At 37.9% G+C, this 22346-nt stretch overlaps 1 protein-coding gene across 1 annotated transcript in view; it reads right to left on the bottom strand.

The window, feature by feature from the left end:
- Window positions 1-22075, bottom strand: part of DNAAF6 (dynein axonemal assembly factor 6) — a 33968-nt gene extending 11893 nt beyond the window's left edge. Inside the window, exons 1-4 of the mRNA XM_060138573.1 lie at window positions 21947-22075; window positions 17629-17692; window positions 10390-10495; window positions 7363-7459 (exon numbers count right to left, since the gene is read on the bottom strand). Of these exons, the coding sequence (XP_059994556.1) occupies window positions 7363-7459; window positions 10390-10495; window positions 17629-17692; window positions 21947-22066 (387 nt within the window). The 5' untranslated portion in view covers window positions 22067-22075. The remainder of the gene's footprint in view (window positions 1-7362; window positions 7460-10389; window positions 10496-17628; window positions 17693-21946) is intronic.
- Between the last annotated feature and the right edge of the window lie 271 nt (window positions 22076-22346).

Consider the following 22346-nt stretch of genomic DNA (forward strand, 5'->3'; position numbering starts at 1 on the left):
GTTAGCATAATCAGAAAGCCTACCATAAAAAGGTGTCCATCCTCCAGAATTTTAAATGGGAAAGAGAATCCACTCCATTTTCAAGCAGCCAAATCTATTTATTCATAAGAAGTAAATGAAAATGACTGTTTTAACCTTAACAGAGAAATCGGGATTTGAGAAGCATGCCATTAAAGAAAGAAGTGAATTCTTAGAGGACATGCAGACACTTTGCTCAGAATGATTGATAGCTCTTTCTGAGATGAATATGTGTGATAAAACATGTGACTCTTGGTTGTGTCTGCCAGATGGTGACTGACTCCTATGCCATCCCTGACTCTCACCCCGTTCCCAGTGAGGTTTAAAGATGGAGTAAGGCTCATATCCCAGTGAGGAGGTGACAATGAAAAATAAAAAGAGGCTTAATGGCTTGTTTTTAGTCACATTAACATGTCCCCTTATCAATATAGATCCATTATAGTAGAAGCACCAAAATATTATGTATCCATGGCAGCTCAAAAAGAGTATCAAGCCATCTGCAGGTTTGTCCCCGCTCCTAGGACAAATGATGGGCCATTTGGCAGAATATCAACAAACCTAGCCCCATTCATTTTTGGATTTTAGAGATAGTGTGCTGTTAAACACCCATGGGTGAAAATGAAAATCCACTGACCTACTTCCCCACTCACCCATCCCCATTTCTGCCACAAATAGTCCTATGAGGAAGCCAGGCTATCTGCTTACATATCTTTGATACCTAAAATTCCTTTTCCACTCTCCCCAACTGGCACCCAAGAGGTCAGGTACCTCAGTAATCCCTGTTTCTCAGGGGTAGGCAGGTTCCCATTCTTCCCACCTTGTTTCTAGGACAGCTTTTTGGCTTCTCCATCATCATTGTTTGCATTTCTTTTTTTTTTTTTAATAAATTTATTTATTTTTTATTTTTGGCTGCGTTGGGTCTTCGTTGCTGCACGCGGGCTTTCTCTAGTTGGGGCGAGCGGGGGCTACTCTTCGCTGCGGTGCATGGGCTTCTCACTGTGGTGGCCCCTCTTGCTGCAGAGCACGGGCTCCAGATGCGTGGGCTTCAATAGTTGCGGCACACAGGCTCAGTAGCTGTGGCCCCCGGGCTCTAGAGCACAGGCTCAGTAGTTGTGGGGCATGGGCCTAGTTGCTCCGCGGCATGTGGGATCTTCCCGGACCAGGGCTCAAACCCATGTCCCCTGCTTTGGCAGGCGGACTCTCAACCACTGTGCCACCAGGGAAGCCCATTGTTTGCATTTCTAAAGCCATGTCACAATTCCAACCTCATTTCATTGAGCCGATGTCGCTTAGTTTTCAATACCTAGCCTGGAACTTGAGTTAGAATTTACAATGTCTCTGTTAGAACTTTGTCTCTGATTGTTGACCCCGTCCCAAGGGCCATTTATTCTGTCCCTGGTTAGACCCATTTCTGCAAGTTTCCTAGTATCCCCCTCAACTCCTCCCCCTCTCCAAACATACACATGTTACTTAAAAACAGTTCTACTTCATTCCAAGCCTGATGAAAGCCAGCACTCTGTGGTATTATATTCTAACCCCTGCAGAGAGCAAACACCAACTCTGAAAATCAACATCTCTAGTCTCTGTCTTTGAATTCCATAGAGACTTGTATTTCTAACAGCCTGCTGGACACATCCAACAAGATTTTCTACAGGCACTTCAAACTCAATATTACCCGAATTTAATATTTTTCTTATAGAACTTTGTCTTCTTTCTCTTTTGCATTCCATACCTGATCCCTACAACACAAACAAAACCACCTTTGTTTACTCTCATTCCAAAAGTAATAGTAGTTGTAAAAAATATAGAAAATTCAGATGAGCAAATATGAATAAAAAACATCTCTAAGATTACCATCCAGATATAAACCACTTTACCTCCCCATATCTCGATTAATGCCGTCACCATTCACCTAGTCACTCAAGCTAGAAATCTGACTCCTGTTTCTCCCTTACATATCACATTCAACCACTTTCTAAATCCTGTCGATACTACCGTGGATCCTTGAACAACACTGGGTTTGAACTGTGTGGGTCCACTTATATGTGTTTTGTTTTTCAATAAATACATACTACACATCTACAGTTGGTTGAATCCATGGATGCAGAACCACAGATGTGGAGGGCCAACCATAAAGTTAGAAGCAGATTTCTGACTGTGTGGAGGGTAGGTGCCCCTAACCCCTGCATTGTTTAAGGGTCAACTGTACCTCCAAAATGTTTACTGAAACCATTCTTTCCTCTCTATCTCCACTGCCATAGTCCAGGCTCTTACTTCTCTTACCTGAATTAGTGCAACTGTCTATCAACTGGTTTTCCTATCACCAGTCTCCCAAACTCACACTCATCTCTTACCATAATCTCCACCAACAACTAGAGTTGCTCTGAAATACACATCTACTTGTTTAACTCACTTACTTTAAAACGTCGAGGAGCTCTAGTGCCCACAAAATAAGTCCAAATTTCATGGTATCTTAGTCTGCTTGGGCTGCCATAACAAAATACTATAGACTGGAAAGTCTGAGAATGCCAGACATGCCAGCATGGTTGGCTTCTGGCGAGAGCTCTCTTTCTGGCTGCCTTTTCACCGTGCTCACATGGCAGGGATAGAAAGCAAGCAGGGCAAGCGCTCTGGTATCTCTTTGTATAAGGGCAGTAATATCATCATGAGGGCCCCACACATGTGACCTCATCTAAACCTAATTACCTCCCAAAGGCTCCATCTCTGAATACCATCACACTGGGAGTTAGGGCTTCAACATATGAATTGCCGGGGGGGGGGGGCGCGGGGGACACGATTCAGTCCACAGCATATAGTGTGATATTCAAAGACTTTTACAACTACCTCTAAGCTGGGTATTCTGTTTTATCTTTTATTACTCCACACCAGTGCATTCTGGGGCTCCAAGAACATCACATATAGTTCTCAAAACACATCATATACTTTCACAGCACTATGCCTTTGCTTATTCTGTTTACTCTGCTTAGACAGCTGTTCCACCCTGGCAAACTATTATGTTCCTCAAATGTCATCACATCCCACCTGTTTTGTGAAGTCTGCTTGGATTTCCTCTTTTTTGTACCCATATCACTTCTATCAAATTCAAACTGCCTGGATTCAAATCGTAGTTCTGCCAGAGTTTAAATGTATGACCTTAAGCAAGTTATTTAACTTCCTGGTGCTTCAGTAACCTCATTTGTAAAATGGGGATAACAGCACTTATTTCATAGAGTTTTGGCGTGGGAATAATGAGTTACTATGTGCAAAGTTCCTAGAGAAATGCCTGGCACATAGTAAGCATTATATAAATTGTTTTCTGTTACTATATCATGTTAAGTGAAGACAATCAGGATAGAAACTTTTATTTATGGGCTGTAAATGTAGGGAAATGGCTCCACTATGGCATTCTGGCAACTGTGCACTATTCACATAGGCCACGTAAGCAAGGCTCAACTTCAGTCTGCCCTAGGTCTTGGCAGAACATCCTGTGATTCTCTTACAGCATGAGAAGATAGGCAGTCTTGTGAGGAGTTGCCTCAAGGCTGTTTCTTATCTGTCTTTCGACCTTGGAGGCTCCCTATCTTGCAGGAGGATGCCATGATGTTTCAATGAGGCATAGGATTTTCCACCTCCCTTCCCCTGGGTATAGAGGCAGGCTGTTAAACAGCTTAGCTGCAGTCTATAGTTGGCTCTTCATCAAGAGTGCCCCACTACTTGTGTCACCTGTCATCTGGCTCCTGTAGTTCAATGTTGTCCTGTGGGGCAAAGGGACATGGGGAGCTGATACCATGCTGATCTTGCTTATGCCGTCTGTATAAGTAATAAACTATATCCTTTTGGACTTGTTTCCTTATCGGATGGATCTATGAAAATATGTGCTGCTGCTTATGGACTATTTGACCTCTTAACAGTTAAGCACCTGCAGAGAAGGAGAACCTTATATCTATTTTGTTCAACACTGTATGTCAAGTGTCTGGCCTGTAGTAAATGCTCAATAAGTATTTGTTGAATTTTAAAAATTACAGAAAACAATGATAAATATGTATTCAAGGATATGTATCAAATCCATTATAGTAGAAGTCTTGTGGGGAGGGATGGAGAGTATAGAAGATAAAAGAGAAAATATAATTTAAGATAAAATAAAATAAGACAGAGGCATTCTACTCATGAAGTTTAAGGAAAAACATGCATGTCACCTAGGAGGAAACGCCCTCTAGACTCTCTTATATCAGTGTAAGAGGCATTGTAAGCATGACCTTATTTTCCCAACTGTAATATAAGGAGGAAAGTCTAAATCAACACTTTCAAACTGTGTTACAAAGAGCCTCAGTTTTTCTCCTAGGAGCTGTCTCATAGATGATAGCACCCTTTTAACCAAGGCAGTAGTACGTGTTTTATATGTTAGGCTTTCTCACAGAATTTTGTTTGAAGAAAAGACTTGGCAGCTAAAAGCAAAACAAAACAAACCTGCAAACCACTGGCTTAGTTCTAGCTCTAAAATTAATGTACAGCATGATGACAATAGTTAATAATACTGTATTGAATATTGGGAAATTGCTAAGGGTAGATTTCAGGTGCTATCACCACACGCACCCCCACACACAAATGGTGTGTGAAGAGATGATATGTTAATCAGCTTGATTGTAGTAATCATTTCACTATGTATATGTATATCAAATCAATATATTGTATACTTTAAATATATACAGTTTTTATTTAGAAAATAAAATGCCCAAATATAGATTAAGGCACGGGAAGCTTGGTAACTACAAACTCAGGAGTAGAGCAGCAGGCATAATTTGGATAATGGAACTCTCTGGGTTGGGGTTAGAAGGAAAAGATGGAAGGTTTGCTGAAGACATACATATTCTTAACTCAGAATTTTGTTTAGGATCAACACTTTGATTTAGGACTCATAAATCTTGCTTTCTTATTTGGAGTCTGGGGAGGGTAAAGGAAAGGCGGTTCTTGTAAATTTTTAAACCCCAAATCAGTTCTTGTATTTAAACAGATTGTTTGCGTTCCTATTACCTTCCTCAGCTTAAGCAGAGGGCTTCTTCTTAAAGTCTCTGGGTCAGATTGTTACATAGAGACCAGGTCCAGGACACAAATAACATATTTAGCCAATTCTAAGGTGCAATTTTCCTCACATTTTTATGTTTCTGTTATTGGGATGAATCACACAATGTGCATATTTAATATAGTAGTATACCTATTTTTCCTATGTTACTAAACAAATGGCACATCTACAATTTGATGATGTCTTAGAGTTGAAAAAATGCCATATTATTAACAGGAATAATAAGCTTAAAAATTGTGCCAGAAATATCTGAGATGAGGTCATTAACCTCTGCAGTCGGAGTCTTCCCAGCAGGGTTAAGCAATGACAGTGGGTGTCATCATTAATATGCCTATAGGATAAAATTCAAGCGCAGATCTGTTTTCTTTTTTCTTTTTTGAGGGACAGCTTACCAGTACACCACTGTCCACAATTATTCTTTACTCTTGTTACACTCAATGCTTACCCAAATAGGTCATGCTATTTCATGCCTGGATACCTTTCCATGTGCTCTTACCTCTGTTCGGAATGCCCTTCTTGGAATGCTGTCCACTGGAGAAATCCTATCCACCTGGTGTTGATCCCCTTCTGCCCTTTCTGCTTCATGTCACCACGTACCTGGTATATGCCTCTAAATATGTACTTGCCATAGTGAACTGCAATGACTTTTTAGGTGTCCATCTCATTACCTGTAAATTCCTTGAGGGTAATTGACTGTTTCTTATTTGTCTTTGTATCCCTAGTACTTAGGACAGTGTCTGGTATGTAGTAGTATTTAAAGATTGAATGTATGAAGAAAAAGAAAGAGGAAAAGAATGCTATACATGTGGTGAAGTGCCATGGCACCAACAAATGTTTCATCTGTTTCTGGCATTCAAAGGTGTCCATGTCTTATCCAAACCGTCTGAACTCCTGGCAAACTTAAAATTGTCAACACTGAATTTAATTGTTAATAATAAAATGGGTTCATTTATGTTAGTTTAGTCTCCCCAGTCAATTATAAGCTCATTAGAGGGAGGGATCAAGTCTTTTTCTGTACATACATGTTGAGTTTTAGATAAATTGTGTACTCCTACTCTGAGGTATGATTTAGTTTCCAAGATTCTTCATTCAGCATACCTTTATTATTAATGCTGGGAGCAAGCTGCATGAGGGAAATGGAAAGGCTCACAACAGTTTTATTTATTTAGGGCCTAGAATTTCTTTAGAGTTTAGAGTAATCTGCAATACCAAACATCAAAAACATAATCCTACAGTCATTTAAGAGAGAGAAATTTGAATATTACTGGTAAAACCCTGGGAGCTAATTACTTCAAGATCACTTGAAACCTTAACTCATTAAGTTTGAAAAATCTCCTGAGGTCCTTAAAGACGCTATTCCTATTATGTTATGTGATCCAACTGAATGTCTTAGATTTTGCTAATAAGAGAAAGCCTGAAGTTTATGCAAAAGAGAGAATGCATTTATCTTTTGCTTCAGGAAAAATATTAAGCATCTCCTATGGGTACTTCAGTACTCTGTGTTGTAGAGTATTATAAGAGAGGGAGGGGAAAATACAGATGCACAGCCCCTGATCTCAAAAAATAAATTCCCAGCACCAAACACCAGAATTACTAGTGTATATTGCCAAAGTGAGTTGCATTCCACACTCTTGGTTAGGCCCAGTAAGGAAGTCTTATTGATATTGTTGGTATCGCTACTGTTATTATACAGAAACAGTGGCTTGGCAAAGGATGCTCTTCAACATGCTGTAGTGTCATTCAGACAAGGGAGCCAAGTAACATTTTGGATGTCTTTTGAGAGGGTTAAGTCAGTAGTTCAGATCCAAAATTTAAGAAAAAAAATCCCCTTTTATGTCCCCCAATGTAAGTTGAGTCATTAAAAGAAATACAGATATAAGAGATAAGACCGATTCAGGGAAGGAAATATTACTTTTTGATTGACTGTCACTCATCAGAAATTAATAACCAATCAGATGACATGTATGGGACAGAACTAGGATGAAAGAAAATTCAGTCCAGATTGGGCAGTTTTATTAGGACTAGAAGTAGTGCGTTATGTCATATGATTCTGTTTATTTGTAAATCTTATCCACATGTGTAAACTTAGTTTATTTTGTACGTTTGCCAATTTTAAACTGTCTATCCTATTATTCCCTTAGTACCTCAAACATAGCAACCACTGTTTTTAAAGGGTTTACAGCCTTGCCTATGGTATTATGTATACAACAGTCAATTTAACTATAATGGTCAAATGGAAAATGGGGAAGAGGGGAGAGGCTTACCACTAGATCCTTACAACACGCAGTTGAAGGGTCCTTTCTGGTCAATCCTAGGAACATATCTTCAGTTCCCACCTTCTGTTTGAACACAATTTCATATCTGAAAAAAAAGCCAGCGATATAGAGACTCAAATGAAAGAGCAATTTCCTGTCACAGAGCAGAAAACTAGAAACTTATGAGGACATGCTATTACAAAAAATAAAAGGACAAAATAAATAAAGTGCTTGCAGTTTTTCAGGCATGTAGCAGAATATAAGGGAAGAAAAGTCTAGAAATTCAGTCAAAAATACCTAACACTGTCAGGATTTATGTTGTGTATACTGGTTTCTTAAAATAAAGCTTGACTATTTCAGAGCTATACAAATAAAATAGATTGAGGGAACTTCTAACAAGATTCTAATAAGAGTAAAAGCAGAAGAAAAAAGGAAGGTCCTTTCCTGGAAAACAATGGCTCAGAAGAATAGTGAGCCCATAATCCAGGGTTTGATGGATAGATGGAAGCATTCCTCTGTTAAATTTAAGCCTCAGAGTAGAGTTAGAAAATCCAGGTTTCGTACTCTTTCTGTCATTAACTGTGTGATCTTGGTCAAGTCACAAACTCATGTGCTCAGCTTCCGGATTTGTACAATTTATGGGAGGGGGTGGGTTTGAACTAAATGATCTCTATTGTGTTTTCTACCTCAAAAATTCTACAGTAGAAACACTGGTAGTGTAGTCAGCACCGGTACAACTATAGTGTTTAGAATTTAGTCGTACAGAATTCTTAGTTCAGTGAAAGGTTTTCCTGGTATTTCACCTCACACATGACAATTCATAAATCTTTCCTTGCCCCCAAATTTGGGACCCCAGGGATAGAGTGGTTTATAGAAACCCCCAGCCATAATGAACTATATCTTTTTATTTTTTAATTTTAATTTTATTTATTTATTTATTTTGGTCGCACTGCACAGCATGTGGGATCTTAGTTCCCTGATTGAACCCACACCCCCTGCACTGGAAGCACAGAACCTTAACCACTGGACCGCCAGGGAAGTCCCTACCCTATCTTTTTAGATGGAATGAAGTAAGTAAACATTTACAAATATTTGAAGGAAGATTTGGTATTTGACTAGATATAATGAATGAGAGGAAAGCATCAAAGATGATGCTGAGGTTACTCGCTTGGGTGACTGGGTGAACAGTGAAGCCACTAACTGTGATTGGGAATGTAGGTGGAGGGGAAATGGTGAGTTTGGTTTAGGGTGTGTGGAATGTGAGGTGCCTTGGGACATCCAGGCAAATGTATATAGTAGGCAGTTGGAAAATTGTATCTGGAGGCATTGAACTTCTGACCACTTGCAAATAGGAATGCCCAAGGATGAAAGAGGGACTTCTCTGAGTTGGAATAGGGCTAACAGTAAATAGCTATTTGAGATAGGACACTTTTTTCTTAATAGACTGTAACAGCTACCAGGTATTCACAAAGGTGAAGCCAAGTTAAAACAAAACAGAAAGATATTGATCTATATGCCCAGGACTCCCACATGGATTTGCTCTAGCTACTGCTTTCCTCTCATTCATTATATCTAATCAAATACCAAATCTTCCTTCAAATATCTCTCAAATAAAGACCCTCATATTTCTCTCCAAGGCCAGTGACTTAGCTCAGGCCCTTATTATTTTTTATTTGGTAACTTGTGATTCTTCTTTTGTGATCTGCCTGTTCACCTTCTTTACCCATTTTCTTCTTTACCAATTGGGACAGTTCGAAATGTATTTGCATAACATAGAAAATAGAGATTAAAAAATCTTATAAAGCAATTTTCTTCATATCCTGACTGGAGTTCTTGTTCATTTAAAGCTTTGAGGGATGTTCTTTCTACAGAACATCAAACATCAGGATGAAAAATTAAAATTTTCTCAGATTTGGAGCTTGCCACATATGGATGTTTGACATTCATTAAACTATGTGACAAATGAATGACTTAAATCTTACCTTTCACAGGGATGTGTGGGCACTGTATAAACATAACCTGGGATTCACTCCCTTCATACTTAAGATGCAGACAGAAATGTTTTAAAATCCCCTTTTTTTATGAGGTTTACTTTTTTTTACATTGTTTATTTGAAAGCTGGACACTTTTTCTCTAGTTAATTATCTGCAGTCTCCCACTGCTTCTATTTTCAGAACTGACATAGAAGATAGAAGCATCGTTTTTTTTTTTTTAAGCATTGGACACAGTTTTACAGTCAGAATTAGAAAAGTTCTCAGATCATTTGCCATAGAAGTTTTCAAGACATCATAAAGCACACTATAATTTAATAAATATTGCCTTTGTTTTTCAAGCTATTCTAAATATTCAAACAAGATTTTATTTTAAAATACATATTTAAAGCTTAGTGTATTTAATCATTAATTTCAATTATGTATGTAAACACACTTTAATCCTTAACAGTATGAGTGATTTCACTTATTCGTACGAAAGGCTTTTTATGATAATTCTAAAATTCATATTTATAATTTCTACTAAAAGACTAGAAAGCAAGCCTTTAATCCTGCTTGCACAATATACTAAACATAATCCTAAAATAACTAGTAAATTAGTCCAGGTAACAGCTGATAATTGGTGGCAGAACATAGCCTTTTACTGAAATTGTGGAATACTGAGTAATTAAAAGCAAGTCTTTGACACAAAAACATGGCATAATAATTTAGTTTGTATGAATGCTTGTAATTTAATGGGCTGGTTTTACCCACTGTTACTTCCACATTATACAACTAAATGATATTAAATATAAATTGATAATGGAAATGACTACTTTTTACTTTTTGTTAGATAATAACTGAAAGAAAGGTATTATGTCTTAATATTTGCTTCTGCTCTAGAAGGAAAAAACTCATCAATTACACATGCCTTCTGTGTGTCACCATAGTTTTACCTTTTATGTGGTAGAAGTTACATTATGAATCTTGTCAAAAACAGACTGGTATCAGATGACACATCTAACTTAAACCCCAAAAAACATGTTCCTGGCTTCATTTGACTTACTCTGGTGTTTCTCTAATATCCCACACATCATGGTACTCTGCCCCTTCTGGAACCTCCTCCGGATTCCAGATGTGCTCACTATTTTCATCACTTGTTTGAGGGATGACTGTGAAGAAAGGGAAGATAAAGTTGAAGCTTTTGCCTGTTTTACCCCTTGAAATTTCTCCTGTTCTTCTTCACACTAAGTTTGGGATCACTGAAGTGAAATATTTTCTATTTGTAATCGCTAGCTTGGTTTTTGGTCAGAGAAGCTAAATTCGTAACAATTGACTTAAATTTTTAATCAACACACAGCCAATACATTGAAGAGTTGTAATAATAATTGTAGAAAATTTGGAAAACACATATAAGCAAAAAGAAGAAAATAAAATAATCTACATTCTAACCACCCAGAGATGATCAATGATAGCATTCTGGTGTACATCTTTCCAGTCTCTCTCTCTCTCTCTCTCTCTCTCTGTATATGTGCGTATATCTATATCTACAGAAATATATATACATATATGTGTATATACACATATAAAACATATAATATACAAATATTTAGTACATAAAATAACATATTGTGTATAAAATATATATTATATACAACATATATGCAAAGAAATATTACACATTTTTTCAGAAACAAATAGGATCATACGTAAAATATTTTTACATAAAAGAACAAATCAAACATGCAATCAATCTGATTTGGATAGAAATACTTTATCTTGCCTTGTGTTTTACTATTTAAAAGTCCCTTGATACCTTTTCCGTGCAAGCCTGACATAGTTCTTTAAAAATATTATCAGTGAAAGAAACTGAAAACAGTAGAGACAATGATCATTTTTAATCCATTATTTTCCTCATATAGACATGGGCTCTAAAGAAAATCTCTCTCATTTGTCCTTTATGTCAACTGAGCACATGCCTGGGGTTTCTACATGTCATATTTAAATGTTTGAAAGTAAATGGGGGCTCACACCAATGAGTACTTGCCAGAGCAGTTGCTGCCAGTGTCTTCGTCCCCACAGTGAGCCACAGCCACCCCCTGCCTCCTCAGGAGTCCCTCCAATAGTAGCAGTAAAGTTTAACCATTCAGAGGACCTTCAAGATGGCGGAGGAGTAAGACGTGGAGATCAACTTCCTCCCCACAAATACGTCAGAAATACATCTACATGTGGAACAACTCCTACAGAACACCTACTGAATGCTGGCAGAAGACATCAGACTTCCCAAAGGCAAAAAAATCCCCATGTACCTGGCTGTGTGGCTGAAAGGGTCTTGATGCTCCAGCTGGGTGTCAGGCCTGAGCCTCTGAGGTGGGAGAGCCGAGTTCTGGACCACCAGAGACCACCTGGCTCCACGTAATATCAAACGGCGAGAGCTCTCCCAGAGATCTCCAACTCAACGCTAAGACACAGCTCCACTCAACGACCAGCAAGCTCCAGTGCTGGACACCCGTGCCAAACAACTAGCAAGACAGGAACACAACCCTGCCCATTAGCAGAGAGGCTGCCTAAAATCATAATAAGTTCACAGACACCCCAAAACACACCACCAGACGTGGTCCTGCCCACCAGAAAGACAAGATCCACCCTCATCCACCAGAACACAGGCCCCAGCCCCCTCCACCAGGAAGCCTAAACAACCCATTGAATCAACCTTAGACACTGGGGGCAGACACCGAAAACAATGGGAACTACGAACCTGCAGCCTGTGAAAAGGAGACCCCAAACACGGTAAGTTAAGCAAAATGAGAAGACGAGAAATATGCAGCAGAGGAAAGAGCAAAATAAAAACCCACCAGACCAAAAAATGAAGAGGAAATAGGCAGTCTACCTGAAAAAGAATTCAGAGTAATGATAGTAAACATGATCCAAAATCTTGGAAATAGAATGGAGAAAATACAAGAAACATTTAACAAGGACCTAGAAGAACTAAAGAGCAAACAATGACGAACAACACAGTAAATGAAATTAAAAATTCTCTAGAAGGAATCAATAGCAGAATAACTGAGGCAGAAGAATGGATAAGTGACCTGGAAGATCAAATAGTGGAAATAACTACCACAGAGCAGAATAAAAAGAAGGACACTACATAATGATCAAGGGATCAATCCAAGAAGAAGATATAACAATTGTGAATATTTATGCACCCAACATAGGAGCACATCAATACATAAGGCAAATACTAACAGCCATAAAAGGGGAAATCGACAGTAACACAATAATAGTAGGGAACTTTAACACCCCACTGTCACCAACGGACATATCAACCAAAATGAAAATAAATAAGGAAACACAAACATTAAAAGACACATTAGACCAGATAGACTTAATTGATATTTATAGGACATTCCATCCAAAAACAACAGAATATACTTTCTTCTCAAGTGCTCATAGAACATTCTCCAGGATAGACCATATCTTGGGTCACAAATCAAGCCTTGGTATATTTAAGAAAACTGAAATCGTATCAAGTATCTTTTCCGACCACAACGCTATGAGACTAGATATCCATTACAGGAAAAATCTGTAAAAAATACAAACACATGAAGGCTAAACAATACACTACTAAATAACTAAGAGATTACTGAAGAAATCAAAAAGGAAATCAAAAAATACCTAGAAACAAACAATAATGAAAACACGACGGCCCAAAACCTATGGGACGCAGCAAAAGCAGCTCTAAGAGGGAAGTTTATACCAATACAACCCTAACTTAAGAAATAAGAAACATCTCAAATAAACAACCTAACCTTACACCTAAAGCAATTAGAGAAAGAAGAACAAAAAACCCCAAAGGTAGCAGAAGGAAAGAAATCATAAAGATCAGATCAGAAATAAATGAAAAAGAAATGAAGGAAACAATAGCAAAGATCAATAAAACTAGAAGCTGGTTCTTTGAGAAGATAAACAAAATTGATAAACCATTAGCCAGACTCATCAAGAAAAAAAGGGAGAAGACTCAAATCAACAGAATTAGAAATGAAAAAGGGGAAGTAACAACTGACCTGGCAGAAATTCAAAGGATCATGAGTGATTAATACAAGCAGCTCTATGCCAATAAAATGGACAATCTGGAAGAAATGGACAAATTCTTAGAAATGCACAACCTTCCGAGACTGAACCAGGAAGAAATAGAAAATATAAACAGACCAATCACAAGCACTGGAATTGAAACTGTGATTAAAAATCTTCCAACAAAAGCCCAGGACCAGATTGCTTCATGGGTGAATTCTATGAAACATTTAGAGAGAGTTAACACCTATCCTTCTCAAACTCTTCCAAAAATATAGCAGAGGGAGGAACAGTCCCAAACTCATTCTACGAGGTCACCATCACCCTGATACCAAAACCAGACAAATATGTCACAAAGAAAGAAAACTACAGGCCAATATCACTGATGAACATAGATGCAAAATCCTCAACAAAATACTAGCAAACAGAATCCAACAGCACATTAAAAGGATCATAAACCATGATCAAGTGGGGTTTATTCCAGGAATGCAAGGATTCTTCAATATATGCAAATCAATCAATGTGATACACCATATTAACAAATTGAATGATAAAAACCATATGATCATCTCAATACATGCAGAAAAAGCTTTTGACAAAATTCAACACTCATTCGTGATAAAACCTCTCCAGAAAGTAGGCATGGAGGAACTTACCTCAACATAATAAAGGCCATATATGACAAACCCACAGCCAACATCATTCTCAATGGTGAAAAACTGAAACCATTTCCACTAAGATCAGGAATAAGACAAGATTGTCCACTCTCACCACTCTTATTCAACAGAGTTTTGGAAGTTTTAGCCACAGCAATCAGAGAAGAAAAAGAAATAAAAGGAATCCAAATCGGAAAAGAAGAAGTAAAGCTGTCACTGCTTGCAGATGACATGATACTACACATAGAGAATCCTAAAGCTGCTACCAGAAAACTAGTAGAGCTAATCAATGAATTTGGTAGAGTAGCAGGATACAAAATTAATGCACAGAAATCTCTTGCATTCCTATACACTAATGATGAAAAATCTGAAAGAGAAATTAAGGAAACACTCCCATTTACCATTGTAACAAGAAGAATAAAATACCTAGGAATAAACCTACCTAAGGACACAAAACTCCTGTATGCAGAAAACTATAAGACACTGATGAAAGAAATTAGAGATGATAGAAACAGATGGAGAGATATACCATGTTCTTGGATTGGAAGAATCAACATTGTGAAAATGACTATACTACCCAAAGCAATCTACAGATTCAGTGCAATCCCTGTCAAACTACCAAAGGCCTTTTTCACAGAACTAGAACAAAAAATTTCACAATTTGTATGGAAACACAAAAGACCGCGAATAGCCAAAGCAATCTTGAGAAAGAAAAATGGAGTTGGAGGAATCAGGCTCCCTGACTTTAGACTATACTACTAAGCTACAGTAATCAAGACAGTATGGTACTGGCACAAAAACAAAGCACAAAACCAGTATGGTACTGGCACAAAGAAATATAGATCAATGGAACAACATAGAAAGCCCAGAGATAAACCCATGCACATATGGGCACTTTATCTTGATAAAGGAGGCAAGAATATACAATGAAGAAAAGACAGCCTTTCAATAAGTGGTGCTGGGAAAACTGGACAGCCACATGTAAAAGAATGAAACTAGAACACTCTCTAACACCATACACAAAAATAAACTCAAAATGGATTAAAGACCTAAATGTAAGGCCAGACACTATAAAACTTAGAGGAAAACATAGGCAGAACACTCTATGACATAAATCACAGCAAGATCCTTTTTGACCCACCTCCTAGAGAAATGGAAATAAAAACAAAAAAAAAAAAACAAATGGGACCTAATGAAACTTCAAAGCTTTAGCACAGCAAAGGAAACCATAAACAAGACGAAAAGACAAACCCTCAGAATGGGAGAAAATATTTGCAAATGAAGCAACTGACAAAGGACTAATCTCCAAAATTTACAAGCAGCTCATGCAGCTCAACATCAAAAAAAAAAACAAACAGCCCAATCCAAAAATCGGCAGAAGACCTAAATAGACATTTCTCCAAAGAAGATAAACAGATTTCCAATGAACACATGAAAGGATGCTAAACATCACTAATCATTAGAGAAATGCGAATCTAAACTACAGTGAGGTATCACCTCACACCAGTCAGAATGGCCATCATGAAAAAATCTACAAACAATAAATGCTGGAGAGGATGTGGAGAAAAGGGAACCCTCTTGCACTCTTTGTGGGAATGTAAATTGATACAGCCACTATGGAGAAGGGTACAGAGGTTCCTTAAAAAACTAAAAATAGAACTGCCATATGACCCAGCAATCCCAATACTGGGCATATACCCTGAGAAAACCATAATTCAAAAAGAGTCATGTGCCACAATGTTCATTGCAGCTCTATTTACAATAGCCAGGAGATGGAAGCAACCTAAATGTCCACTGACAGTTGAATGGATAAAGAAGATGTGGCCCATATATACAATGGAATATTACTCAGCCATAAAAAGAAATGAAATTAGAGTTATTTGTAGTGAGGTGGATGGACCTAGAGTCTGTCCTAAAGAGTGAAGTAAGTCAGAAAGAGAAAAACAAATACTGTATACTCACACATATATATGGAATCTAAAAAAAAAAAGGGGGTCTGAAGAACCTAGGGGCAGAACAGGAATAAAGACGCAAACATAGAGAATGGACTTGAGGACACAGGGAGAGGGAAGGGTAAGCTGGGACGAAGTGAGAGAGTGGCATGGACATATATACACTACCAAATGTAAAATAGATAGCTAGTGGGAAGCAGCCGCATAGCACAGGGAGATCAGCTCGGTGCTTTGTGACCACCTAGAGGGGTGGGATAGGGAGGGTGGGAGGGAGGGAGATGCAAGAGGGAGGAGATATGGGGATATATGTATAGGTATAGCTGATTCACTTTGTTATACAGCAGAAACTGACACAACATTGTAAAGCAATTATACTCTAATAAAGATGTTAAAAAAAAAAGAGAAAGTAAATAGGCATGCTAAATCCCAGCTTGCATTTGTTCCAACTGTTGCGGCAGCAAATGGAGACCCACATTAGGTGCAGAACATTATTTTGATTACTGTTAAGCATTCCCAGAAATGCACCTGATTGTCAGGTTTTCAATTCTTCCAGTTCATTTGAAATGATCTGCTTCCATCTAGCATGGGCTTTGTAAAGCATAATTACAGATTTATATATAATGTTTTACATATGACTCATTGTTCTTAGAATTTAGAGATTATTAGACCTACATTATCAGAAATACAGGCAGCACAGAAATACATCCAAATTTGAACTAGTCTTCTGTGAAATGAATATCTCTTGAATAAGGCAAATAGACTCTTGAGTATGTAGAATAACTGAAATTTTAAAATTGTCCACTCAGACCTCATTTTAGTCATTATTAAACATTTTTCCAGACAAAATCTTTTACAATTACCTAAATTGATGAGAGTACTTCATTTCCTCTCCCTGTCCACCCCTTGGTAACTGTGATCACGACCAACAGAATTACAGATTTCTACATTTTTAAAGATGTGCAAAATGTTCAACTCTGTGGAAATGTATAGGCCAAAATGCTGGGAAAACACCCAAAAATATTTATTCTAGTTTACCGGACCCGTGACTTTATAAGTCACCCCATGGGCTTTAATTTATAAGCTTTTCAACTTAAGATAAAATTGTGTAGTTATTTGTTTCATTGTGTTCTCCAAAGGACTATTAGCTCAATGGGGGCAGGGAACCTTTCTATTTTGATCTCCATTGTAGTCTCAGAGATGATCATACTACCTGGTACATAATTAGCTCTCAACAAATATTTATTGAATGAATTAATGAATTATGTGAAATTGCCAGAATATAGCAGCACAGAACGTGAAGAAGTTAAATGTCGTGGTAACTAGACCCTAAATACTAAAAAAGTTATCTAACCACATGTGACTGTCCTGGTTTTCCATCTCAGGAAATATGCCAAAAAATGTGAAGAACTCAAGGCAAATTAATTTCCATGACCAGAAAAACAACTTACCTGCAACACTAGAGTAAAAACAATATCTTTATATGTAAATAGTTGTTCATCGTTCTCACAATTATTTGAGTTCAGCTTTGATAAGTGCTAGTGTTAGTATTACTCTCCCTATCATTTTGCTCCCAAAGAAAAGATTATACTGATTATATTGATCTATATGCTTTATTAAATAACTTACCTTTAAGCGCTTCTGTTTTTGGTGGTCCAATATCCCCAGGACCCATTTCAGATGAACTATTTGACTGGAGGAGAGGGAAAAAAGTCCAACATTCTGTAATTACTACTTGTATAACTTGCATGACCAGTGATACTTTAAATTTGATAAGCTTTCCGTCTACAGTTTCATTAAGCTTCCCAGTTTCATTATCCATTGCTATTATATAACCAAGAGACAGATGTCAAGTATTATTTTGAATGTGTTTTCCTCGTCCTTTCAAAAAGTATTTGGTTTAATAGATCCCAAGGCAGAATTGATCTTTGATCAGACTAAATCCCCAGTTCCAGCCCAGTGAATCATGTATTCTTGGGGCTAGGGGAATGAGCCACATTCAACTCTTTGAAGGTTAGAACCAAGTGTTAGAATAAGAGCATTGACCCCTTTGGGTTTTGGCAGTTGTCTGGTCATAGTTAGATGGGGGACAGAAGTATGGGAAAGTTTTATAGAAATAAAAACAAACCACTAGAGTCTAAGTATTTAGACATCAAACAACTCATTCAAAAGTCTTGATAATAGGGCTTCCCTGGTGGCCCAGTGGTTGAGAGTCCGCCTGCCGATGCAGGGGACACGGGTTCGTGTCCTGGTCCGGTAAGATCTCACATGCCGTGTAGCGGCTAGGCCCGTGAGCCATGGCCACTGAGCCTGCACGTCCGGAGCCTGTACTCCACAATGGGAGAGGCCACAACAGTGAGAGGCCCATGTACTAAAAAGTCTTGATAATAGCTTTTACTTCTTTCCACTGTGGATATGAAATACTTCTTCGTCCCATCACCTCATGACACTGAACTAGTGGATTTAAACAGCAACGCCAGATTAATAGTGTCAAATACATGCTGAACCACTTCAGTCTTCATGCAAGTTCAGGTTTATTTTGCCATCTTCCGTAGGAGCAGACATACCCCCTGTATGGGACAGGAACAGCAGACATACTGCCCCTGTCTCACCAGTAGAAGAACAGTTTTCTTTTTTCAGCTAAGCATAACACACATTACACCATCAGTATAGCAGCTACCACCTTATTGGTCCCTGTCAGGAGTTCTTCGCTACTTCAAGAAAATCCCTTTTTTTTTTTTTTTTTTACTAATTGTTCTTGCTGATGTCAGACTCTGCAGCTCCAATTCACTCCATTGCTGGCAGTCAAAACTTCTTATTGCGTGGTCCTGGCAAACTAGCACCTCCAAGTCTCCTTTTCCAGGCCCCTGCCCTTATCTCCCAAGACTTCAGACAGGTACACAAGTTATAATGTCCTGTTTGGGCAAGAGGAATAGGGTCTGTCCTTGAAAGCTAGTGGAAAAGCTCATCTGTGTCTTTTTTATGCTAAATTATTCCAACAGCTATAAATTATAAATTAATCTGTAACATCTCAAAGGTTTCTGAGACAGTAACTATTGCTTTCCAAAAGGTGCTTCAAAAGTGCTATGTCTGCTGTTAAGGTGTTACAGGCATTTTTATGTGAAAATCCCAAGACAATATTCTGTACATTTTTTTCTTTTAAATCACTAAAGTCATGTAAACTTGCAGTGCTTTTCTTAAGTTATTAATCACGAGAATGTTAATACTACTAATAGTCAACCAGGGTAAAGCATTTTTTGGAACCTGAGGGCCTCTTGTTTTGTTGAGTGCTTCCTTCCTCAGCAAATTAAAATCCATAGAAATAAAAACTTGAACATTCCTGACAAAAATTGGTATGCTCTCCATGGACAGTGATGATTGGATCAGTATATCAGAACAGAGGAGGAGTTTCAGTTTATTAACTTAATGAAAATAAATGATTAAAAATAAAATTTTCAAGTGAAAAGATGGATCAGGATAATAAAAACATTAAAAACCATCTGGCAATTGTTTCTATAAGAATATCATTTCAGCCTCTACCATGAATCTACATCCAATTATCCGAGCAATTTATCATTGCAATTCATGCCACTTTGCAATATGTAAGAGAGTTAGAACATCCTTGTTACGTTGTCTGTGCAGAGCGGTAAACCTTATTTCCCAAGGTCTTAAGATCCCCTCATGAGACAACAGACATACTCTCTTCCCAATCTCCTATATTCTTAACAATTCTTGGTGGGGATAGTGTAAATAAACCAATGTGTATGCAACAGTTCTAAATGCTGTTTTCAGTGAGTGTATTTTCAAAAACACATCGCTCTTGTAATCGTTCTACAGTTCCCAAGATTAATACATGTTAAAAAATGAAAAGCCGTTTCTCTCCTGGAAAATTTAATAGTTCATTAGAAACATTAATTTTTCTCACACTGTTCTGATACCCCAATTTTATATCCTCTAATGATATCTGTACTGTGGTGGCTGAATGACAAATTATCTCGAAATTGCTTATAACCCAGATATACAGAATCATACATTATTATAGTAATTTTCCTCTATATATTGTACAATTTGGTAAAATGATTCTAGTCTCTCTATTCTCATAAGCACTCATCTTTCCCCTGGAAACACCTCTAGATGCAAATAAACATCTCCATACATAAATGCCAAAGGAAACAGGCTTTGTAACCAGGGGAAATTCTTATCTCCGAATCTGTTCTAGTTACAAGTTCCACTTCCCTTTATTCCACATCGCTGTTTCTCTATATGACATACTTTTATCTATATGACATAACTTTACCTTTTCTATACTTTTTCTATATGACATAACTTTACCTTTCCCAGGATTTATCATTCTATTTCAGCTAAGGTAGCAAAAACGAGTTTGCCTTCCCAAACTTATTGATATTGCACTTAACTTTTTCTTCTGTGTCCTATTTGTTGTATATATTCAATGCTGTTACTAATGGCCTGCTTTTTCTTTCCTTCTTTGGCCTCTACTAAGAATTTTCCCTGACTAAAACTTCTTGGTTCCTAATCCTGGCTCCAAGCTGACTCAGTTCCCCTCCTCTACAAATTTTATTTCCATTGCATGTCTTACTTGATTCTGCCCTGTTCCACATAACTTCTTCCTGGGGGGTGGAAGCTCAATCCAGTGTCAATCTGGTTGACACTGGATTGGCTGCCTATTTAGATTATACTACTTGTTTTCCCACACTATGGCAAAAAAGAATTTGGGGAGGAGAAAATTGATATGTATGTTCATGGGAGATGGTTTATTCATGGTAAACTGGTCATGATAACAAAGAACATTAAAATAGTTTAAAGCAAATTGATATATTCTGCTATAGTACGAGACTTTTTAAAATAAATTTATTTATTTTATTTATTTATTTTTGGCTGCCTTGGGTTTTCATTGCTGTGCGAGGGCTTTCTCTAGCTGCAGGGAGTGGGGGCTACTCTTCGTTGCGGTGAGCGGGCTTCTCACTGCGGTGGCTTCTCTTGTTGCAGAGCACAGGCTCTAGAGCGCAGGCTCAGTAGTTGTGGCACGCGGGCTTATTTGCTCTGCGGCATATGGGATCGTCCCGGACCAGGGCTCAAACCCCGGTCCCCTGCATTGAGAGGCGGATTCCTAACCACTGCGCCACCAGGGAAGCACCTATAGTATGAAACTTCTGCCGCAAATTTTGTTTGCCTTCACATAGGCAGTCTGATAGCCAAGGTTTGCTAATATCTAAGGAGGAGGAGAATGGAGAGCAGGGGGTTACATGGAAGTATTTTGAGTATTCTGAGCATACTGGCAGTGACTGTGGAATGGCCAAAGGTCAATTCATGCAACTCTCCTACCCAAAATGAAGCCCATCTTGCTGCTGCAAGCCTCCCTGAGGTTCCCTGTCCTGACCCCAAATGCTATTCAACTAATTAGATTCCACAGCTCTATCTGAGCATGTAGCAGGAAGCCAATTTTAATAGGCTGAAGCTAGTTTGTCCCCTTATTTGGCTCAAAATATCTTCTGTTCTGCTTTCATGTGTAGACAAATTTTTAAAAATTAAGGGTTTTGGGGGCCTAATTAATATTGTCTAATTAAAATTATTTGTTTTATAGAAATATTGTCTAGGCTTAAAAATCCTAGCTATCACTCTTTGTAATGGTTGTCAAGCATTCTTTGGCCATAAATATAAATGACAAACATTTTGAAATGTGGCTATTGCTACCATAGTTACAGAACTATTTTCCTATTCAGTGTTCAGGTAGTTTAGAAAAAATATAATTATGTTTGCTAGAAATGTACTAGAGGTTATACTCTCATGCATAATCAGTCCTGCAACCTCCTGTGAATGTATTAGATGACAGAGCCCTGCTCCCACAGCAAGGTTGGAACAAGTTGTTCAAATACAGTTTCACAACTTAGTGTGATCAGAACTAATTCATCTGTAAGTATACAACCACCTGTCCGGACTCAAAGTCATCCTCTTCCGGATAAAGCAGCTTAGAGAGAGCTTGAAGAGCTGAAGATGAGGAAATGGTTTCCATTTCCATATGTTCGGATTCCATATTTTCAGATTCCATATTCTGAGGAAGAAGATAATAGAAAGAGGTATTTTAGTCTTCTATTTTATTTAAGACATGAAGATTTTTCTAAATTGTCATATCTCCCTCCTTTCCCTGGGTCACTCCATTATCTCTTATTCCTCCTTGAAAATCCTTGTAAACTCCTTCAAATATATGTATTTTGCTGACTCACAGACCTGGGGCAGCAAGTAAATGCAAGTATACAGCTTGCTTTATTAAAACTTCGTGCTCAATCTAACAAGCATTGCTTGAGCACCTACATAGTGGTTCTCAGATT

The sequence above is a fragment of the Lagenorhynchus albirostris genome, chromosome X (assembly GCF_949774975.1).
Source record: "Lagenorhynchus albirostris chromosome X, mLagAlb1.1, whole genome shotgun sequence".
Classification (NCBI taxonomy): Eukaryota; Metazoa; Chordata; class Mammalia; order Artiodactyla; family Delphinidae; genus Lagenorhynchus; species Lagenorhynchus albirostris.